The 16805-nt window shown below is 38.7% G+C and overlaps 1 protein-coding gene and 1 long non-coding RNA gene across 5 annotated transcripts in view; one reads left to right on the top strand and one right to left on the bottom strand.

Annotated features, from left to right (window-relative positions):
* Positions 1 to 6391, bottom strand: part of nfixb (nuclear factor I/Xb) — a 137990-nt gene extending 131599 nt beyond the window's left edge. The window contains exon 1 of one of the 4 annotated variants that reach the window (XM_077556039.1): positions 5490 to 6391. In XM_077556039.1, the coding sequence (XP_077412165.1) occupies positions 5490 to 5492 (3 nt within the window). In that variant the 5' untranslated portion in view covers positions 5493 to 6391. The remainder of the gene's footprint in view (positions 1 to 5489) is intronic. The other 3 variants (XM_077556034.1, XM_077556036.1, XM_077556050.1) reach the window with 3 other exon arrangements.
* LOC144042929 (uncharacterized) lies at positions 5572 to 13038 on the top strand. Its single transcript, XR_013291013.1, has 2 exons — positions 5572 to 5740; positions 10994 to 13038. It is a non-coding gene; the product is annotated as an uncharacterized LOC144042929 (long non-coding RNA).
* The last annotated feature ends 3767 nt before the right edge of the window (positions 13039 to 16805 follow it).

Here is a 16805-nt window from a genome sequence, read left to right as displayed (position 1 = left end):
TTACCATAACATAGCCCATACCATCACATATGATGGCTTATGCGCTGATGAGAGTGTTGATGGTCGTTTTCCTCTTTGGCCCAGAGTACACAACGTCGATGACTTCCAAAAATAACTCGAAATGTCAGACCACAGCTCACTTTGCCACTTTCAGGCTGTCTCACATGTCAAAAGAAAAAAGGACAATACAGATGTTCACATTATGTAAAAAAGCAATCAGATTCAGGTGTAGGCTTCTCTATACAGTAGATGTCGGACAGCAACGATTTGACAGCAGCTAAGTAAGTACAGTAAATTGTGTAGTATTAATATGGTCCGCAGAGTACCTCATCTGCCTGCCTGTTATCTCCACCTCTCATAAACCATGACAGCTCTTAATAGGGATGCTGAAGTTGGCCAGGTTTCATGGCGCTGGATTAATCAGAGCACATATACATATGGCCCACCCTTCGCCATCGCTCAGACTTCACACAGCAGCTCATAAACCACCTGGGTCTCAGCAGTCTCGAAGCGATCATGAGAGGCAGGTACCCTTACAATTAGCGAACAGCCCTCCGATCGCTTCCAGGCGACGAGCTCAACACTTTCTAGAGCATCAGAGGCTCGCCTTCCACCAGGACATAACATGCACCTTGCCTCGTCCCACTTCATTCCACCTTAATTGCGTCCTCATTCTTCACCTGCTAACAAGCTAACAAACCTGCGCAGATGTGGCAAGCACATCAAAGTACGGGAAGGATGGGAGGAGGACGTTGTTTGTCAAAAAAAATGAAAGGGGAAATTGGTGTTGTGTGAGCCCAAGCCAGCGCCACCTTAGGGAGAAATGCTGGAAAAATGTGATATTTTACACCTGCATCTAAGGGGTGAGGAATACAAGGCAGGGAGGGAGGCGGTAATTAGAGCAGAGTGTGTGCGTACTGTTTAAAAGGATTTTTACTGTGTTTCTGGGGCTTGCCACTGGTTCTGCTTCAGCATTCAGTTTGGTGAGACACACTCGATGCCAGATTATTAAAAATGCTAAACCTGGCTATGAATGCTTTAAAAAAGTGGTGGAAATTCAAACAAATATGCTAATATTGTTGCGGTGATAAATAGCTGGCAAGCTCTGTGTAATGAATAATGCTATTGGCTCTAATTCCTCATTAAGGCCCTAAAGAGGCGCGAGAAGAGAGAAAATACATGTATTGTTGCTATGATTTTTTTTCCAAATTAAAATGACACAGCAGTAGATAGCAACTCATTCCCAAATTAAGTGGATTCAAATGACTCTGTCACACAGCTGGTGTGCCGCCTGCGTGTCCTGTGAAACCAATTAATGCCAGAGTTAAGTCTTGACAAAGTAATTGACGCTGGATAGCTCTGAGACTGTTAACAGCGTTATCACTGTGAAACAAAGTTAGACTGCACTAACCCAGACTTCACTGTGAACCATGTCTTTGTTTAATATGTTGAAGTACTAAATCATATGTTACAGTTACAGGTATTTATATATAATGTGTTGTTTTTTTAACATTTAAAAGTGTTTCATTTGTTCCATTACAATTTGTGTCCATTAGAACTTTGATTGCATGCATACTCAACGTAGGGTCTCTTAATTAAAGGGGAAGTCAACCCCCCAAAAAAATATATATATTGACAATATTTTCTTTGCAGCCCCACTAGTCTAAATATGGTATTCATAGTAATATTGCGTATGTGGAATATGAGTTAAGCAGCAAAATCCAGCAGTTCTTATTGATATCAGAATCAGCCATTTTTCCACTTGCTGTTGAGTGAAAATGACATCACAACTGCTCCGGTCTCAGGTAACAACCAATCACAGCTCAGCTTCAGAAAAAAAGATGAGCTGTGATTGGTCGTTGCCTGAGCCCTGAGCAACTGTGACATCTTCAGTCGACAGCAAGTGGCAAAATGGCCGCCCCCTTAGATGGATAAAAATAGCTGGAATTTGCTTCATAACTTATATTCCACAAACATAATATTAACCAGAATGTCCTGTTTAGACTGGCGAGGTCACATGTAACATATTATTGTCAAGAAATGTTTAAGGTTGATTTCCCTTTTAAGTGATGAACATTTTTTCATTTTCAAACTTTTTTTCCCCCCACTGAAATTAACTGACATGTCATTAATTCATTCCACCCACCAAAAGCCAATGGAGTGTATTTAGTTTATTTTGTATTTTAAATACTGTAAGGAGCATTGCATAAAAAAAACATTATAAACTTAATTAAAGATCATTTAAAGACATAAACTGGTTTTATAACATGTTTTTACTGTGCATTGGGATAAGCCCAAAGTCACAAATGTGTGCGTGAGCGATGCCTTTAAGGGGGCGTGGCCTCGTGAGTGACCGAGGCTAAGCAAGGTGGCAAATTTGTCTCTGCAATCTCCATTTGAGTTTTATATTCTTGTCGCTGCTTGCCAGTGGTCTCATTATACTGTATGTATTATATGATAATTCAGAATGCTAATTTTAACGTGACAAAAATAGGATGTGTAACTTGTGTTACAATTCGTAGTCAAGACACCTGGCAACTGTTATTTTGGGGAAAAATACTGTACTGGATCCATTTATGTTTCTTTTTCTCCCTAGTTTTTACATCTTGATATTTTTGTTAGACTGCGTATACAGTTGAATGGTACTAATTTTATGTTAAATTCTTGTAGAAACCGTTTTCCCTGTAGCTTTTAATTTAAATGGGTATTTTACAGACTTCAAGGGGGTAATTCACACATTCTACACCTAAAATTATTTTACAATGGTACCACTATAGACAAATTTTCCAAGGGTCATATTACTCATGCAGAATGCAGCCACTTATGCGGCACACAACTTCATAGGTTGAATCAACGTCACTCAAAACTTCACATAAGTCCTCAACATATCCTGCCAAACTTCAGCCATGTAAACTAAATGAAGTCAAACCATCTGCTCCCTCTTACTTGTGCACTGGTTATATGTCATCAAAGGGTGTGTCATTTATATGACAACAATGTCTGTTGAAATGAATTATTTCATGGTGTCATTTTTAATTTGTCTAACTTGCTCAGTTCTCACTTGGCAATAGTGAAAATGCTAGTACTGTATCTGCTCTGTGATTGTAAAAGATTGTATTCAAGTTCAAAAGGAATTATCAAATATACAGAGTACCTATAGTCATCCCCAACATTAACTTGTCTCGAGAGACCTCAGTGGTGTCGTGGGAAAATATTTCAGTTTCACCTTATTAGTCTTAAAATCATTATTCACTGTTTACAAATACATATTTGTTGAGCTATCTATGCCAGTGACGTACAGTGACAACAGGCAAAGCATCTTCTTCTCTTCCAATAGGGGGCAGAAACTACAATTAACTTGTACCATTCAACAGAAATAGTCATTGTTGTTACATTATGTTCAATTAAACAGGCCCAGAGTGCGTCAATTTATTTGGGAGCAAATTGAGATAATCATTATTTCAGTCGTCATACTTTTTGTCACAGTTTCATTTGGTAAGATTTTTTTCAATGTAAAATGGGCACCTTGGCGCAATAAACAATGAACAACACTGGTTAGTATGAATTCAAAGAATGTCCTGCCCTGGTTAGGATAAAGCCTACTGATGTTATCAGAGACATCTTGGTTTGGGATTCAGACATTTAATACGTAAATCAAGATTAAGAACATTAAGTTTTTGTCATAACAATAAGGAACGTTTGCACAGAAATACGTTGTAGATTTAATCTCCCTTTTAATCCTGAGGTCTGTATTGCAACACTGAGTTGGAGTGTTTTTCATATTTTTCTGACTTATTTTGTAGTTTATGTAATATTTAAAGAAAAATCAGCCATGCCTCTCAGTTTTCCCCTTTAAATTACTTCTGTATATATCTTTTGCATAATTTCTTCTTTTTTCCACGGAAACGTCAAGGCCAAGACAAGTGTAAATATTCTGTACATTGTGTACAGGGATGACTGACAGCCAAGACAGCAATCACACTGCACAAACCGCTAATCATGGAGCAGGCCCCGCACACGCACACACACACACACATGTACACCGTAAGCCCCTCAAGTCATACAATTTGAAGTAACAACCACTGTCATGCAAGACGCATGTCAAATCTCATGAGAACTTGAAGAGCTTGTGACTATGTTTTACTCACTTATTTCACATGTGGTTATTAAGAATGTTAGCAAATATGTTGTACTGTGTGTAGAAACACACACAAAATGCACGTGTAAAGAATTTATGCATCCATATATCTGTCGTCAAGTTCAATCTAAAAATATTTATTTTGAAGCAGTATTATTACACAACATTTTTGGAGGGCGAGCGGGCAAGAGGTTAAACATCCCGTTTGCTCTACTGCATATTTGGACAACTCACTATAGTGGCAGATATAAATCATCTAAGTGGTGTTTGTGTGTCACTGTGGAAGATTCCGTCTCACAGAAACTTGACATTGATCAACACATACTTCATCACACTGCAAAATTGTTTGGTGTGAACTTTGCAGTTTTTTTTTTTTTCAAGACGAATTGCTATAGCAGGAGACTCACAAGTCAAGATAATCCCACACGAGACTTGTCCTGAATTCTGTATCCTTTTTACCGAGGAGCTTCTTTTTTTTTTTGAACAGCTGCCATGGTTGCTCAAATTCTTGTAAACAAATAATTATTCATACTAATAATCTTCCATATTCATGTGTAAATAAGATGGCTTGCTGGAACTTGAGAAGTGCCAAGGTTGTATGTGGGAGGTTCCCCTAACTACTGGCTCAAGTTCAACGCTGGGAAAAGTAGAAAATAGAACTCAATTGAGGGTCAACGATGTGCGAGTTATATATCACAGCTCATCTGTAAACTGTACACTTTTTTTTCAGACTGGCTGACAGTCTGTTGCAAGGTTTTGCATGTTTGCCTGCAATTTTAGCTAATCAAAAAGGAGGGGGGGGGGGGTATCAGTGATTTGTATATGTAATTGTTTAAATGAGTGGTCTCACAACTTTTGGAACATCACTAAATTGCACAACTAATCAACATGCACAACAGACAAAAGTTGCATGATTACACATAAAGATGCTTTATTGAAAGCGGCACTTGCAGCCAAGTTTCTAAAGATAACTCACTTGGCAAGCACTTGACACTTTTACACAACTTAAGGGGCGCCTTTTGGTTGTCTGCTTACACCATATGATATGATTGTGCATATCATAATCTACTATTAATAGTAGACTGGGGGCATATTAATTAAGACTTCAGGACAGCTCAGAGAGTTTGTGAAACCAAACAGGAACAACATAATTTAAACAATATTAGCTCCAATTTTTGAAAAGTGATGAAAACGTGATGTGGTGGGACCTTGGCACGATATACGCACACAGACATATTAACAATAAACCCCAAACTACACAAAATGCATGCCATTAAATGCAAGCGCCGCTACAATCACGTTTAAAGCTGACTGCACAAATGAGCAAATTATTGGTTTACACAGCACGTACCATTGTGGTGTAGGGAAAGATGCCAAAACCCTCTCAGAGACCCATTTTCCACTCTAAAAAAAAGTGGGGGGAAAAAGTTCGGCTTCCCCTCAAAAAAGTTTGTGGGAGAAAAGAAAGGGCTCAGTTTGTCGTTCAACTCAGCCTTATAATACCGGAAGCAAACACGGTGTGGTAAACATTGTTGTTGTTGTTTTGAATGTAAACTGCAGGCTGTAATCCAAGTCGTCTGCGTCCTGACTTCTTCATGCAAGGTGCGTCATATTTCCATGAAATCGCCCGACTTGGGCTGCGGTCTAAGAGAGAGCGCTCTCTCGTCAGCCGACCCGCTAGACGAATCGAACCGGGTGCATGCTTTCACGAAACTGCGGTCCGCCTCGCTCCACGTGCACGCGGGGGAAAGTTGCGGAGAGCTTCGGGTGCTGATCTCCGCAGCGAGCTGAGTCGGCGTGCAGGCTACGATCAGCGTGACGTCCCTCGTTGGCGATAGCGATTGAAGAACAAACAAATAAAAAAAAAAAAAGAAGAAGAAGAAGCGCGAAGTGTACCGCGTGGCCGCTGTCGCGCGCACGCACCGGAGCGGGAGCAGCCAGGCGAGGACGCGCGGTCTCCTCCTGCGGCCGCGGAGCGGAGGGCGGCTGAATTATTAATAACCGGAGCGGTGCGCAGTCTGTCGTGCTCAGTGAGGAAGCAGGGCGGCAGCTGGGGGTTTAGAGGAATTAAATACCGGCTCAGAGGAAAGCATGGACGCAGAGGGATTAGCGAGCCTGCACCGGCTTCGGCGCAGCTACAGGGGCAGCTCCAGGCCGACGCGCTGACTCGCGAGGACGGGAGGGAGCGGGGATCGGTTCGGCTGCCGCGATGCTGCTTGTGAAAAACACTTTATTTTTGGACGCGGTGAAATGCAATATAAGGATAGGGGGCTGTTAAAGTCATGCCGCTGATTAAAATAACCAAATCTTAAGGAGGCATCCGAGCATCCCACGTGATCAGCAAGGACGTCAAAAACTCAGAGGGGGATATATGATTTTAAAAAAAAAATCACATAACAACCTTGAGTTCACATTTTAAAATCAAAGCTATTCATTTGAAATTGAGTCACGATAATTAACTCGCACTCGCGTGTTTGACGAATTTCCTTAAATTTATTTCATTTTCATTATGGATTGCAGGCACCATAATTTCAGAGCGCTTTTGGGCCCTGTGGGTTTGATCATCCTGCCAAAAGCAAGAAATGTAGGTGCAAAGGTGCGGAGAGCAAATGCAAAGTATGAGGCTGTTCACATTAAATAGCACATTTTTTTGGGAATATTTCTTTGGTCAGTTTTTAACAGCGTGGCCCCTAATTGGCTTTCTAGTACAGGTGATGCATTTTATTTATGTTACATCTGTGCTTTAATCAGCTTAATCACTTTTCAAAATATGACGAGGAAGAACCTCAGCAGGCTATGCACTTCATTATTCCTATATGTTAATATTTCATTTTATTTTTAATCATTTTTTTAAGTGTTGCTATAATTATCATATAAAGTGCTTTGACCAGCGTCAGTTTCTGGGTGGGGCTAATTCTGAAGTCTCCAACCCTCACGTTGGCCCATTCTGTAATTTGTTTATTTTCTATATTAAAATTACTTATTTAAAGGAGCAGGTTTTTTTCCCAATAAACAGCGAGGTTTTTTTTCAACGCTACAGTACTGTTGAATTTAAAACATGACCTGCATTCTTTGATTTCTGTACCATTGTGAGGTAATATTATAATGATATATATTTTTAAACGAAAATCAAATACAATTATAAACAAACATTTTAATATTTTGTAAATAATTTGACAAACAACAAATATAGTAACTGCACAAATCCACTTTGTATAAATCTGCTTAAGAATTTAAATAAAAATGATGCAACCATGTTTTTATTTAAAAGCCACAATTATCTTTGAAGAGAGTAACTATTAAAAATGAATCAGCTCTTAATATTAACGGAGTTTAAATTAGTGGAATATCCAGCCAAGAAAATGCTTATTTTTAATTAAACACACATGCAAACGAGATTCTTGCCACAGCACGTTTTCTCAACGATGTTCAATGCGGAATTAACGCAACGGGGAAAATAAAACATATACGATTTTAGAGCAATAAAATATGAATAAAGACTCAAAAGTCTTAATTAACTTGATTTTGGACTTAACCTGATGTCTAACATTGAAAACCCTCTTCAGCTTGGTTTAATAAACATAAGGCCTAAAAGCATAATACGGCACTCTAATAATCTTCTTACCAACGAAATGCTTTTTAACGGATTTAATATGTTCTCACACACTAAAGAGGTCAATATTCGTTGTCGTAAAAGGACACTCATATGGCACTGTTATGTAACAGGCCTATCTCAAAACCTGCCTAATGGGACATATAGCAAGTATGTTTACAAATACAAGCAATAAATAGGTTTTAATAGACACGTTGTCTCTGTACGTGCATATAATGGCAACGTGACGCACGAACATTAATGCGCATGCACGCACCAGTTTTCAATGAAGCTGCAAGGCCCGTTTGTATCGTCTTGGCTTGGGCTTTTAACATCAACTTTAGAAACAAAAGATCCGCTGGGCAACGGTCCATTTAGGAATGTTGACATTGGCAGGCCCACTCGAACCCGCCACAACCGCGGCTATTCTCTCATTTCTTTGACAGGGAATGGACACGTTTGACCTGCGCATAAAGTAGCCATTATGGTTGGAGGCCAGCACACATGCTGCAGTCCAAAATGTATTAAAATACACTAGAAACATCGATTGATGGTATAACACAAGTTGAAAGAAAGAAAGAAAGAAAGAAAGAAAGAAAGAAAGAAAGAAAGAAAGAAAGAAAGAAAGAAAGAAAGAAAGAAAGAAAGAAAGAAAGAAAGAAAGAAAGAAAGAAAGTGTGAATTATCCATGATGTCACACTGTTGTGAATATCCTACAATTTTGTTACCTTAGCGATATATTTCGTTCGATATTGAAATTGCTCACTGGACAAAGTCCTTCAATGCATGAGATCTTCAAAGATCTTGGAAAGTTGCAAAATGTAACAGTTTTTTTATATACAGTTTATAGACTGACTGATGTCAATTTTTCATTACAGTGCAAATTTAATCTTACATAAATCCAGATTGCATTCTCTTCTCTTTTACCAAACAGCCTTTTGAAATGTGCGGCCTTCAAGGTAAATAGAGTGATGAACAGTATTAGACTTCAAATATGAATGTTTACTTGACTGTGATAAGAAACCCGTACGACAGTGGCGCTTTATTTACAATAGGCTGCTAAACATATTTTTCTGCATAAAACAGAAAATAATCTATACTACATTTTGAATTTGAGGGAATATAACAACATAAGCATACACAGCCTTGTCCAGTGTGTATTTTGAGCATTAAAACAGCCTTTGGAAGATAACCTTCAACTTCCTGAAAAACTCGCTTCCCATGCACTACAAACTCGGATTGCAATCAATATTTGTGTCGTGAAAAATGAAGTAAAGCTAGTAGATGCTTGTTCTGCTCCAACCTTATATCGTACTTCTAGTAAGCATTCCTCACACTGTGTATACAAATGCACATTCTAGACACATCATTAGTTACAACCATACAATCACACAATAACTGTCATGAAAAAGTGCTTGTTCAAAAAGCATTCTGTTTTTTAATTGTAACTGTTCAATAAGTATTAAACAATGTGTTCATTATTGCCATCATACTGAAAGATGTTTCTAATACTTGCCTTACAGCAACCCGGTAAAACAAAAATAGAAAAATATAAATATAAGGATGCGCCGATACCTCTTTTTTGCAGACCAAGTATCAGGACAAGCACAGTACTTACGTTTGAGTAGGCTACTCACTAATACGGAGTACAATACATTATAATGCCAGTAGCCTATTTCTTAGATAAACATTTATTTTGTTTTAATATCTTTCGAAAACAACATTTTATCAAACATGGCATATCATGGAATGGCACTCAAATATACAGTATTATTATTATTATTATTACTATGTGTATTGTGTTTTATATTTTTATTATATATTTATTTAATATTTTACTTTGTTACAGCAGCGTTTCTTTTTAAAGAAAGTTGATTTGACTATGTGTTCTGTTCTTATACACATTGAATATCAATCATATTCCACTTGCCTGGAAGTATATGTGTTGCTTCTGTTGTGCACATCATGGGGGCAGTGTGGTGCACGCATGGTAAAAACCACACACGTAGATTTGAAGAGAACATCAGAAGAAGATAGTAGCAATTGAGCTTGACTTATATAATTCATTTTTCATAGAGCATGACAAATATATACCTGTGAGTCAGGCCTGGGCATAGGCAAACTAGGCGGTCGCCTTGGGCGCCATCTAGTGGAGGCGGCGCCAAATTGCAGGGCAAAAAAAGATTTTTTTAAAAAAATCTCCAAAACATTTACAATGAAACGGTCCAAGCCCTCACGTGCTGCATTAAGAAAGCGGCAGAAGGAAAAATGGGCCCAGGGTAGAGGCATGTATGTCAGCCAATCATCATTGCCTATAAAAATAAACATGAAAATAGTGTTAGCTTCTTAGCTTGCTTATAACTTATTTACTCCACCATTACATCCATGCACCAAAGCAAGGCAAAGTTTGCTGGCTTTAAAATAAAGCAGTCAGTCAAGTCCAGTTACTTGCAGATAGATTTGCATAAATCATTGTGTCACGTGCACATTCATTTATACGAGATAAGAATTGTGTGTTTAATGTAAACAAATATATGGTAAAGTCATACTTATTATTATTATGTTTTTGTAGTTGTCTATGAAATGCGGTATTTATTGTATGGTGTGCTATTAAATATAATTTAAAAAATATATAATTGTAAAATTGTAAAATTTGTAAATTTGTCAGATATTTTTAATTTTTAATTTTTAATTTGTATTTATTTATTTATTTGTTTATTTATTTTCACGTGGGGCAATCTGCACATTCACCTAGGGCACCAAATCACTTAGTGCTGCTGTGAGTATTGTTTAGTAAAAATGGATCAATAAAAAGTTTGAAGTAAGCAAAGGTTGAGACTATCTGCCAAATTGTACATACTCACTCAGGGAGAAAAATATAGCAAAGTACATATATGACAGGCTGGTATTGCAGCGTTGGAGAGTGGCACCAATACCGTGCATCCTTAAAATGAACTGAACACAGTATTAGAAACTTTGTTGTAACCACAATACTAAGCATAATATTGTATTATTATCATCAGCAAGGTGGAATAGTGGTTAACATAACATATAAGCTTATACAGTATATGTATTGCACGTAACCCTAATTTAGGACACGAAGCATACGGATAAATCATAAACTCCAAAAGTGTCCATCAAAAAAGAACATTTGAAAAGGAAGACTTTTTGATACAGCTTCTGTTTGGAATTCTATTATCTTGTATAGATGTAGCAATTAAAGTGGCTGATGACTGAATATAATCACACACATACACTTTTAGGGCAAAGTGCTGAAACGAACAACTCCCGATGCAGATGAACGATTGGTTGAGCCTGGGGCCTTGCTGAGAGCTGATTGGCTCTGACACTGAGAGGAGCGTACGTGAGTGTGCGTACATTCGTGCTTGGATCTCTAGGGGTATCCCACACACTCCTTTCTTATCAGGCAGCCACAAGGCCCCGCTAGACAAGTAGTGCTCTCAGCAGTGCAGGACTACCGGCTAACTGCTTTATCTTCTACTGGCAAAGAAGGCTTTTATAGGTCTGATTAACTCACTGTTTGACTGCCTTGTTCAGGGCGGGATCGTGAGAAGTGTGTATCTGTGATTGGAGATACGCGTATTTGCAGAATGGTGACTGTTTTAGTGGCTGTGGCGAGAAGTGCCTTAGTTCACTGACTGCCATTAATGGCTCTAGACCTTAATTCGTGATCCCTTTTAACTGGGCTGCAGTTGTTACAAAATAGGACACACATCAAACCACATATTAACTCATTCACTGCCTATTAAAGATAAATAAACGCCTATAAACGTCAAAAATTCATTTGAACTATTTCTATTGGTTTAACTTTTTTTCTACTTTTGTTAACAAGAGTATGAAAACCTAGATTTTTTAAAAAAAATTATCTTTTAAAAAAAAAAGGAAGAAAGAAAGAAACGAAAAGATTATTAAAAATTAGGGGCGTCAGGCGATTAAAATGTTCAATTGTTATTAATCACATGACTTCAATAGTTAACTCACGATTAATCACAAATTTTATATCTGTTAAATGTATTATAATTTTTTTCCTAGGTTTTCATACTCTTGTTAACAAAAGTGGAAAAAAGTTTTAAACTAATATGAATAGTTCAAATGAATTTTTGACGTCTCGCGCCGTCAATGGCAGTGAATGAGTTAAGAATAGTTAACATGTACAACAAGCTGAAAAGGGGTACAAACGTATTTCTAATGTGATATATTGTGGACAGGGTATCATGATTTGGGAATGCTTGGGTTTCACATTCTTTTCTCACAGTGTAAAAGTTCATGTGACGTGCCTGTATAAAACCTCATATAACATACAAGTTCATGTATACATAAATTATTGTGTGATATTACTTGACTATGAAGACTATGTTGCTTTGCTTAAATGCCTTATAAAATGAAATGATTTTCTCTAGTTTTAAGTCCAGCCTAAACCACCAGAGGATGTCGTCTGTGGGGGAGGAAAATGAGGTGATGTGGGGAAGGGATGAGTCTACTAACCCTCCCAATATCCTCCACCCCACCACCAACGCCATAGGAGAAAGCAGAGCTGGTATAATCTCCTTTTTTGGCACTCCATGAAAGAGAGAGGAGCAGCCACAAGGGTCTTGGTCCACTTAGATGTGCTGCCCCTCACCCCAGCGGTCTACATGTTATCATCTCCTTCCCGCCTTTTTCCACCTAGATGTCCCTCATCCTTCTTTTTACTTGGGTCTCATATATAACACTTTTTCATTTACAGTGCCCTCTCAGTTTTGTGCGATGAGAAGGGCTGGGCAATAAATCTAATTCATTTGATCAATCGTCATTTTAAAAATCGAATAATTGAAAATGAGCTCAATCGTGAAATCGAGGCAGATATAAATAATACACTCACTTATGAATGGCTTCTTTTTTTGTTGTTGTTGCAAAAGCTATGAATGTTAAGGTTACATTAAAGTAAAATCCGTGTGCAATACAGGTTTACTTCAAGACCAGTTCAAAGTTGAAATTCACAATGAAAACATTCTCCCTGTATTGCATATTCAGAATCATACATCATCCTGCATGATCCAGAAAGTAGACTGGTAACTATCAAATGGACAGACTGTGCTTTTCTTCATTTGATTGTATTTGTTTTTACCCTTGGAGAGCAGTAACCACACTTTGGAAGTGAAATAGGTATGATTCTGTCATCTAGGCTACTAAGTTAGGCTTGCTGTATAGGCCCTATGTTACATTTTGATTGAGTTAAGTCACATCACTGTCTGGCTGTTAGTATTTTTGTATGTTTCTTCACAATAAAGGCTCTTTATATTTCTGATTACCGTGTCATTCAGATCACACATAAACAAAGAAACAGTTCCTGACCTGTGGTGAAGAATTTGCATTAAAAGTGATTTTACCGCCATAATCTGTACAGAAAATAGTGGGGTCCAGCAACCATAAATTTTAGACGCACACATGTTCAAACCCTGTGTTTGGTCTACACCAAATTTGGTGGATCCACAAATTTAATAATTAACACATGGAATGTAAAACATTATTGCTACGAATGGACCTGAAACTCATGCTACTGCCAGACTTCACAAATACCAAATAAAATTTGTGTTGAAAGTTTGGATAACTTGTTCTCCAAGTCATTCATTCATCGCAATGAAAAAGACAAGAAGTGTTTGCTAGTATCATGAAATTACCACAGTTAGCATAGCTTATTCTACTGTATTCTTCCACTAATCTTTCCTCTTTGTCCCATTTTTTCCAGAAGTTTGATTCCTTGTGACACATTGCTGCCTCTCATTGGTCAATATTGGTACTAAGACAAATATCTGATTTGGGGGAGGAAACCTCCATACACCACGTGTGTGTACCAGGCTCCTACGGAGATCTGGACTCCTTTGCTAATTGCTAATGCTATTGTAATGCAACCGCCCGCCCTCTCATCACAAACACCAACACATTTGTGTTAAATTGGTAAAATGACGATATGAGGGTCTTAGTAAGTAGCCCTAGTGCACAGCAACAAATTACAGTATCTGAATAAGGAAATATTGTCTTCCAAATATTTTTTATACGCAGTAAATTCTGTAGTGTAAGTTTGACTGTAATAAGAGTTAATTTTGACTCTATTTAGATAGGGACCAAATAGACTCAGTTTTAGAGTGAACTAAGATTTACACTAGGAAGAGAGTAAAATAAAACAAAAAAACTAAAACTCACTCAAGGGTTAAGACTCAAACTCACCACCTTCAGCTTGGGAGACCGCCACACTACCACCTGAGCTACGCCCCTCCTACTGTTTGCATTCTCACCGAGAGACCAAAGATCGTTTTTGGTCTGTTGGAGTTAGAAAGATTCCATGCAATCATGGAACCAGCTGCAGCTGACATGTGCGATATACTAGCAGAAAGCAGGAGCTGTGCGGCTCAGGCAGTAGGACGGCTGTCTCCCATGCGAAAGGTTGTGAGTTTGTTCCTATGAGTCATTTAAATTCTTTATTTTACTCTCTTCCAAGTGTAAATATTACTCTAAAACGGAGTCTATTTGGTCCCTATCTAAATAGAGTCAAATTGATTACATAATTCACTGTGTAGCAATCGTTCTCCCTTTTCAACCTCACTTTCACCTGTCTTTTTCACATTGGTTCAGGAGAATCTCCGCTCTTCCGCCTTCACCCATACTTCCTTGAGTCTCATCACTTCCCTTCTCAATTTTTTCCAAGGGTGGAGTCATTTCTGCCGTGCCATTTTCTGTTTGGTATATCCAGAACGTGAATATTCATGACTAATCCACTCTGTGGCTTCTACGCCCCCATCCCCAAAAAAGAAACACGCACACACACACTGGGCACTGTAGTTGAAGGCAACACTCGGTAGTAACACATGGCGAGGCAGGTGTTGCAGGCCAAGCCAGACATCTGTGCGGTAGCAGCGCACGAAAAGAGGAGAATCAAGGGGAAATAAAAGCAAATGATCTGCGTTGTTGGAAACAAAGACAGAGTCGGAAGAGCACAGGAGATAACCATGGCAGACACTGCTACCAAAACAGGAGGGTGAGGGTGAACAGTGGTTTGGGTATACTGTATCTGGATAAAAGAGAAGCAGACAGACAGACACACTGAGGCGGTAGTGGGGTCACCCGGGTGAAAGGAAGGGGACGAGCCAGACGGAGGGAAATGGCCACCGATGGGAGGGTCTGTCTGGGGGTGGAGAGAGAGACAGTTAGAGAGATGAAAGAGGGTGAGACAATAATGGAGGGAGGCATCTGATCATTAAAGCTAAAAACCACACAAATGACAGGTTCAATATTTTTTAAGAGCGATGACTGGTTCCAAAACATAAGAAACTGACAAGCAGCCACAAAAAAAAGAAAGAAAAAAGACATGCAATTGAGACTTTGCCACGTTCCAAATTAGTGCGTGAATGACAATAATTTAGGATTTTGAGATAAAAGGAGGTTAATATTTATTCAGATCCAAGACTTCTTGCATAATGTAATAAAATCCCACATAAGCATGACAAATGACAAGTTGATCTGATAAGATTTGTTAGAGATATACAGTATGCACTACAACATGTTAAATGGGATTTCCTTTAAATTACTACCAAATGTGCAATTTGGATCAGATCTGGCAGAAACTTGTTATGAAAATGACAGCCTCCCTGCATACGTGTACCAAATTAGATAAGATTTGATAAAGATTTTTTTTCATCTACTACCCACGATAAATGACAATTGAAATGACATCATCAATTTTAGAATTGTCTCACTGGTGCTTAAATGAACCTTTGTGACTGCTGACAACATTTGGTGGGCAATGTACTGCAGACAGGTTTGGAAATAATCTATCAATTTTCTCTTAGGTCTTCCTTTGACGTTCTTGCCCGGCAAGCCCATCCTCATCATCCGTCTAGGTGCAAGATATCTCACCATATGAAGAATAGTTTTTGAGCATGTTGAAGTTTTAGTTTGCCAATGAACCGAATAAAAATGTTCATTCATTTTCATTTGTAAAACTTAAATATTATTATTATTATTATAAATAAAAGGTGAAAAATATATATATATATATAGTTGGACAACATAAATCCCTAAAAGTTGAAATTAAATCTACATATATATATTGCCCAATGTATATGTCATGGAGCCGAGGCATTGTGTGTCACAGATGGAGGGCTGCTCTTTTTGCCAGGCTGCCCATGCCCAGCCTGTGCCCCTCTCTGTGCCCCCTAACACCCTGCAACCCTTACACCCCTCCCCCCTGCTCGCCATCTTCTACATCCCTGCATGGGGCCCCAGTTCTGGCTGCCATCCCTCCATGAATCCCCCTCTTCGCCCCCCTGTCTCTCCCCCCACCCCTCGCACATTCCCACCCATCCAAGCAGAGGGTCTACTTGTGCCCTATATAGCGGCGAGTGCAGCAGGCTGGCACCGAGAGGAACCCTCGGGTTTACAAACTGTGTCAAGCCTCGAGACACCTCTGTGATCAACGCTGCGCGCTGCAGGAAGGAAAATAATATAAAAAAATAAATCAATAAAAAATATCAAGAGATAGGCGTGATTGATGTTGTCAATGTAGGAATCTGGGAGAATCTACCTGAAGGTCGCACACAAAGAAGACAGTCGCTGTGCAATCAACAGTATGTTAAGGGTCAAAAAGTTAACATAACATTAAGGCGTGACTGAATCTGACAGGTAAGGTTTCTGGTGAGAACATGTTTAAAATGAGGACCAAATGTGGATTTATGTCTCTTGAGTGGATCACGGCCTTAATTAAATCCATTTCCTCTGCTGGGTTTAAATTAAAATCTCACATCCTTTGGGATAAGACCTAGATATGTTTGATGTAGTCAATCATGGATGTCTTCATCCAAAGCGTCTTGTGACTAGATTTAAGGAGAATGTTAATATTATTGAAAATATCTCATCAACATGTAAACAAATTAAAACAGCATCTTTGCCTCAGTGAGCCGTCCTTGTTACTTTTGAAATTCCAAACTTGTTTGTCAATTTACATCCTACAGCCCTTTTCTGTGGCCTTGAGCCGCCAAACACTCACAGCAAACGGCAACTGTGGCAAACACGCAGCGT

The sequence above is a fragment of the Vanacampus margaritifer genome, chromosome 2, assembly GCF_051991255.1.
Source record: "Vanacampus margaritifer isolate UIUO_Vmar chromosome 2, RoL_Vmar_1.0, whole genome shotgun sequence".
In the NCBI taxonomy this organism is placed as follows: domain Eukaryota; kingdom Metazoa; phylum Chordata; class Actinopteri; order Syngnathiformes; family Syngnathidae; genus Vanacampus; species Vanacampus margaritifer.
The sequence above is the reverse complement of the archived record's forward strand: the minus strand, read 5'-3'. Positions and strand labels throughout refer to the sequence as shown.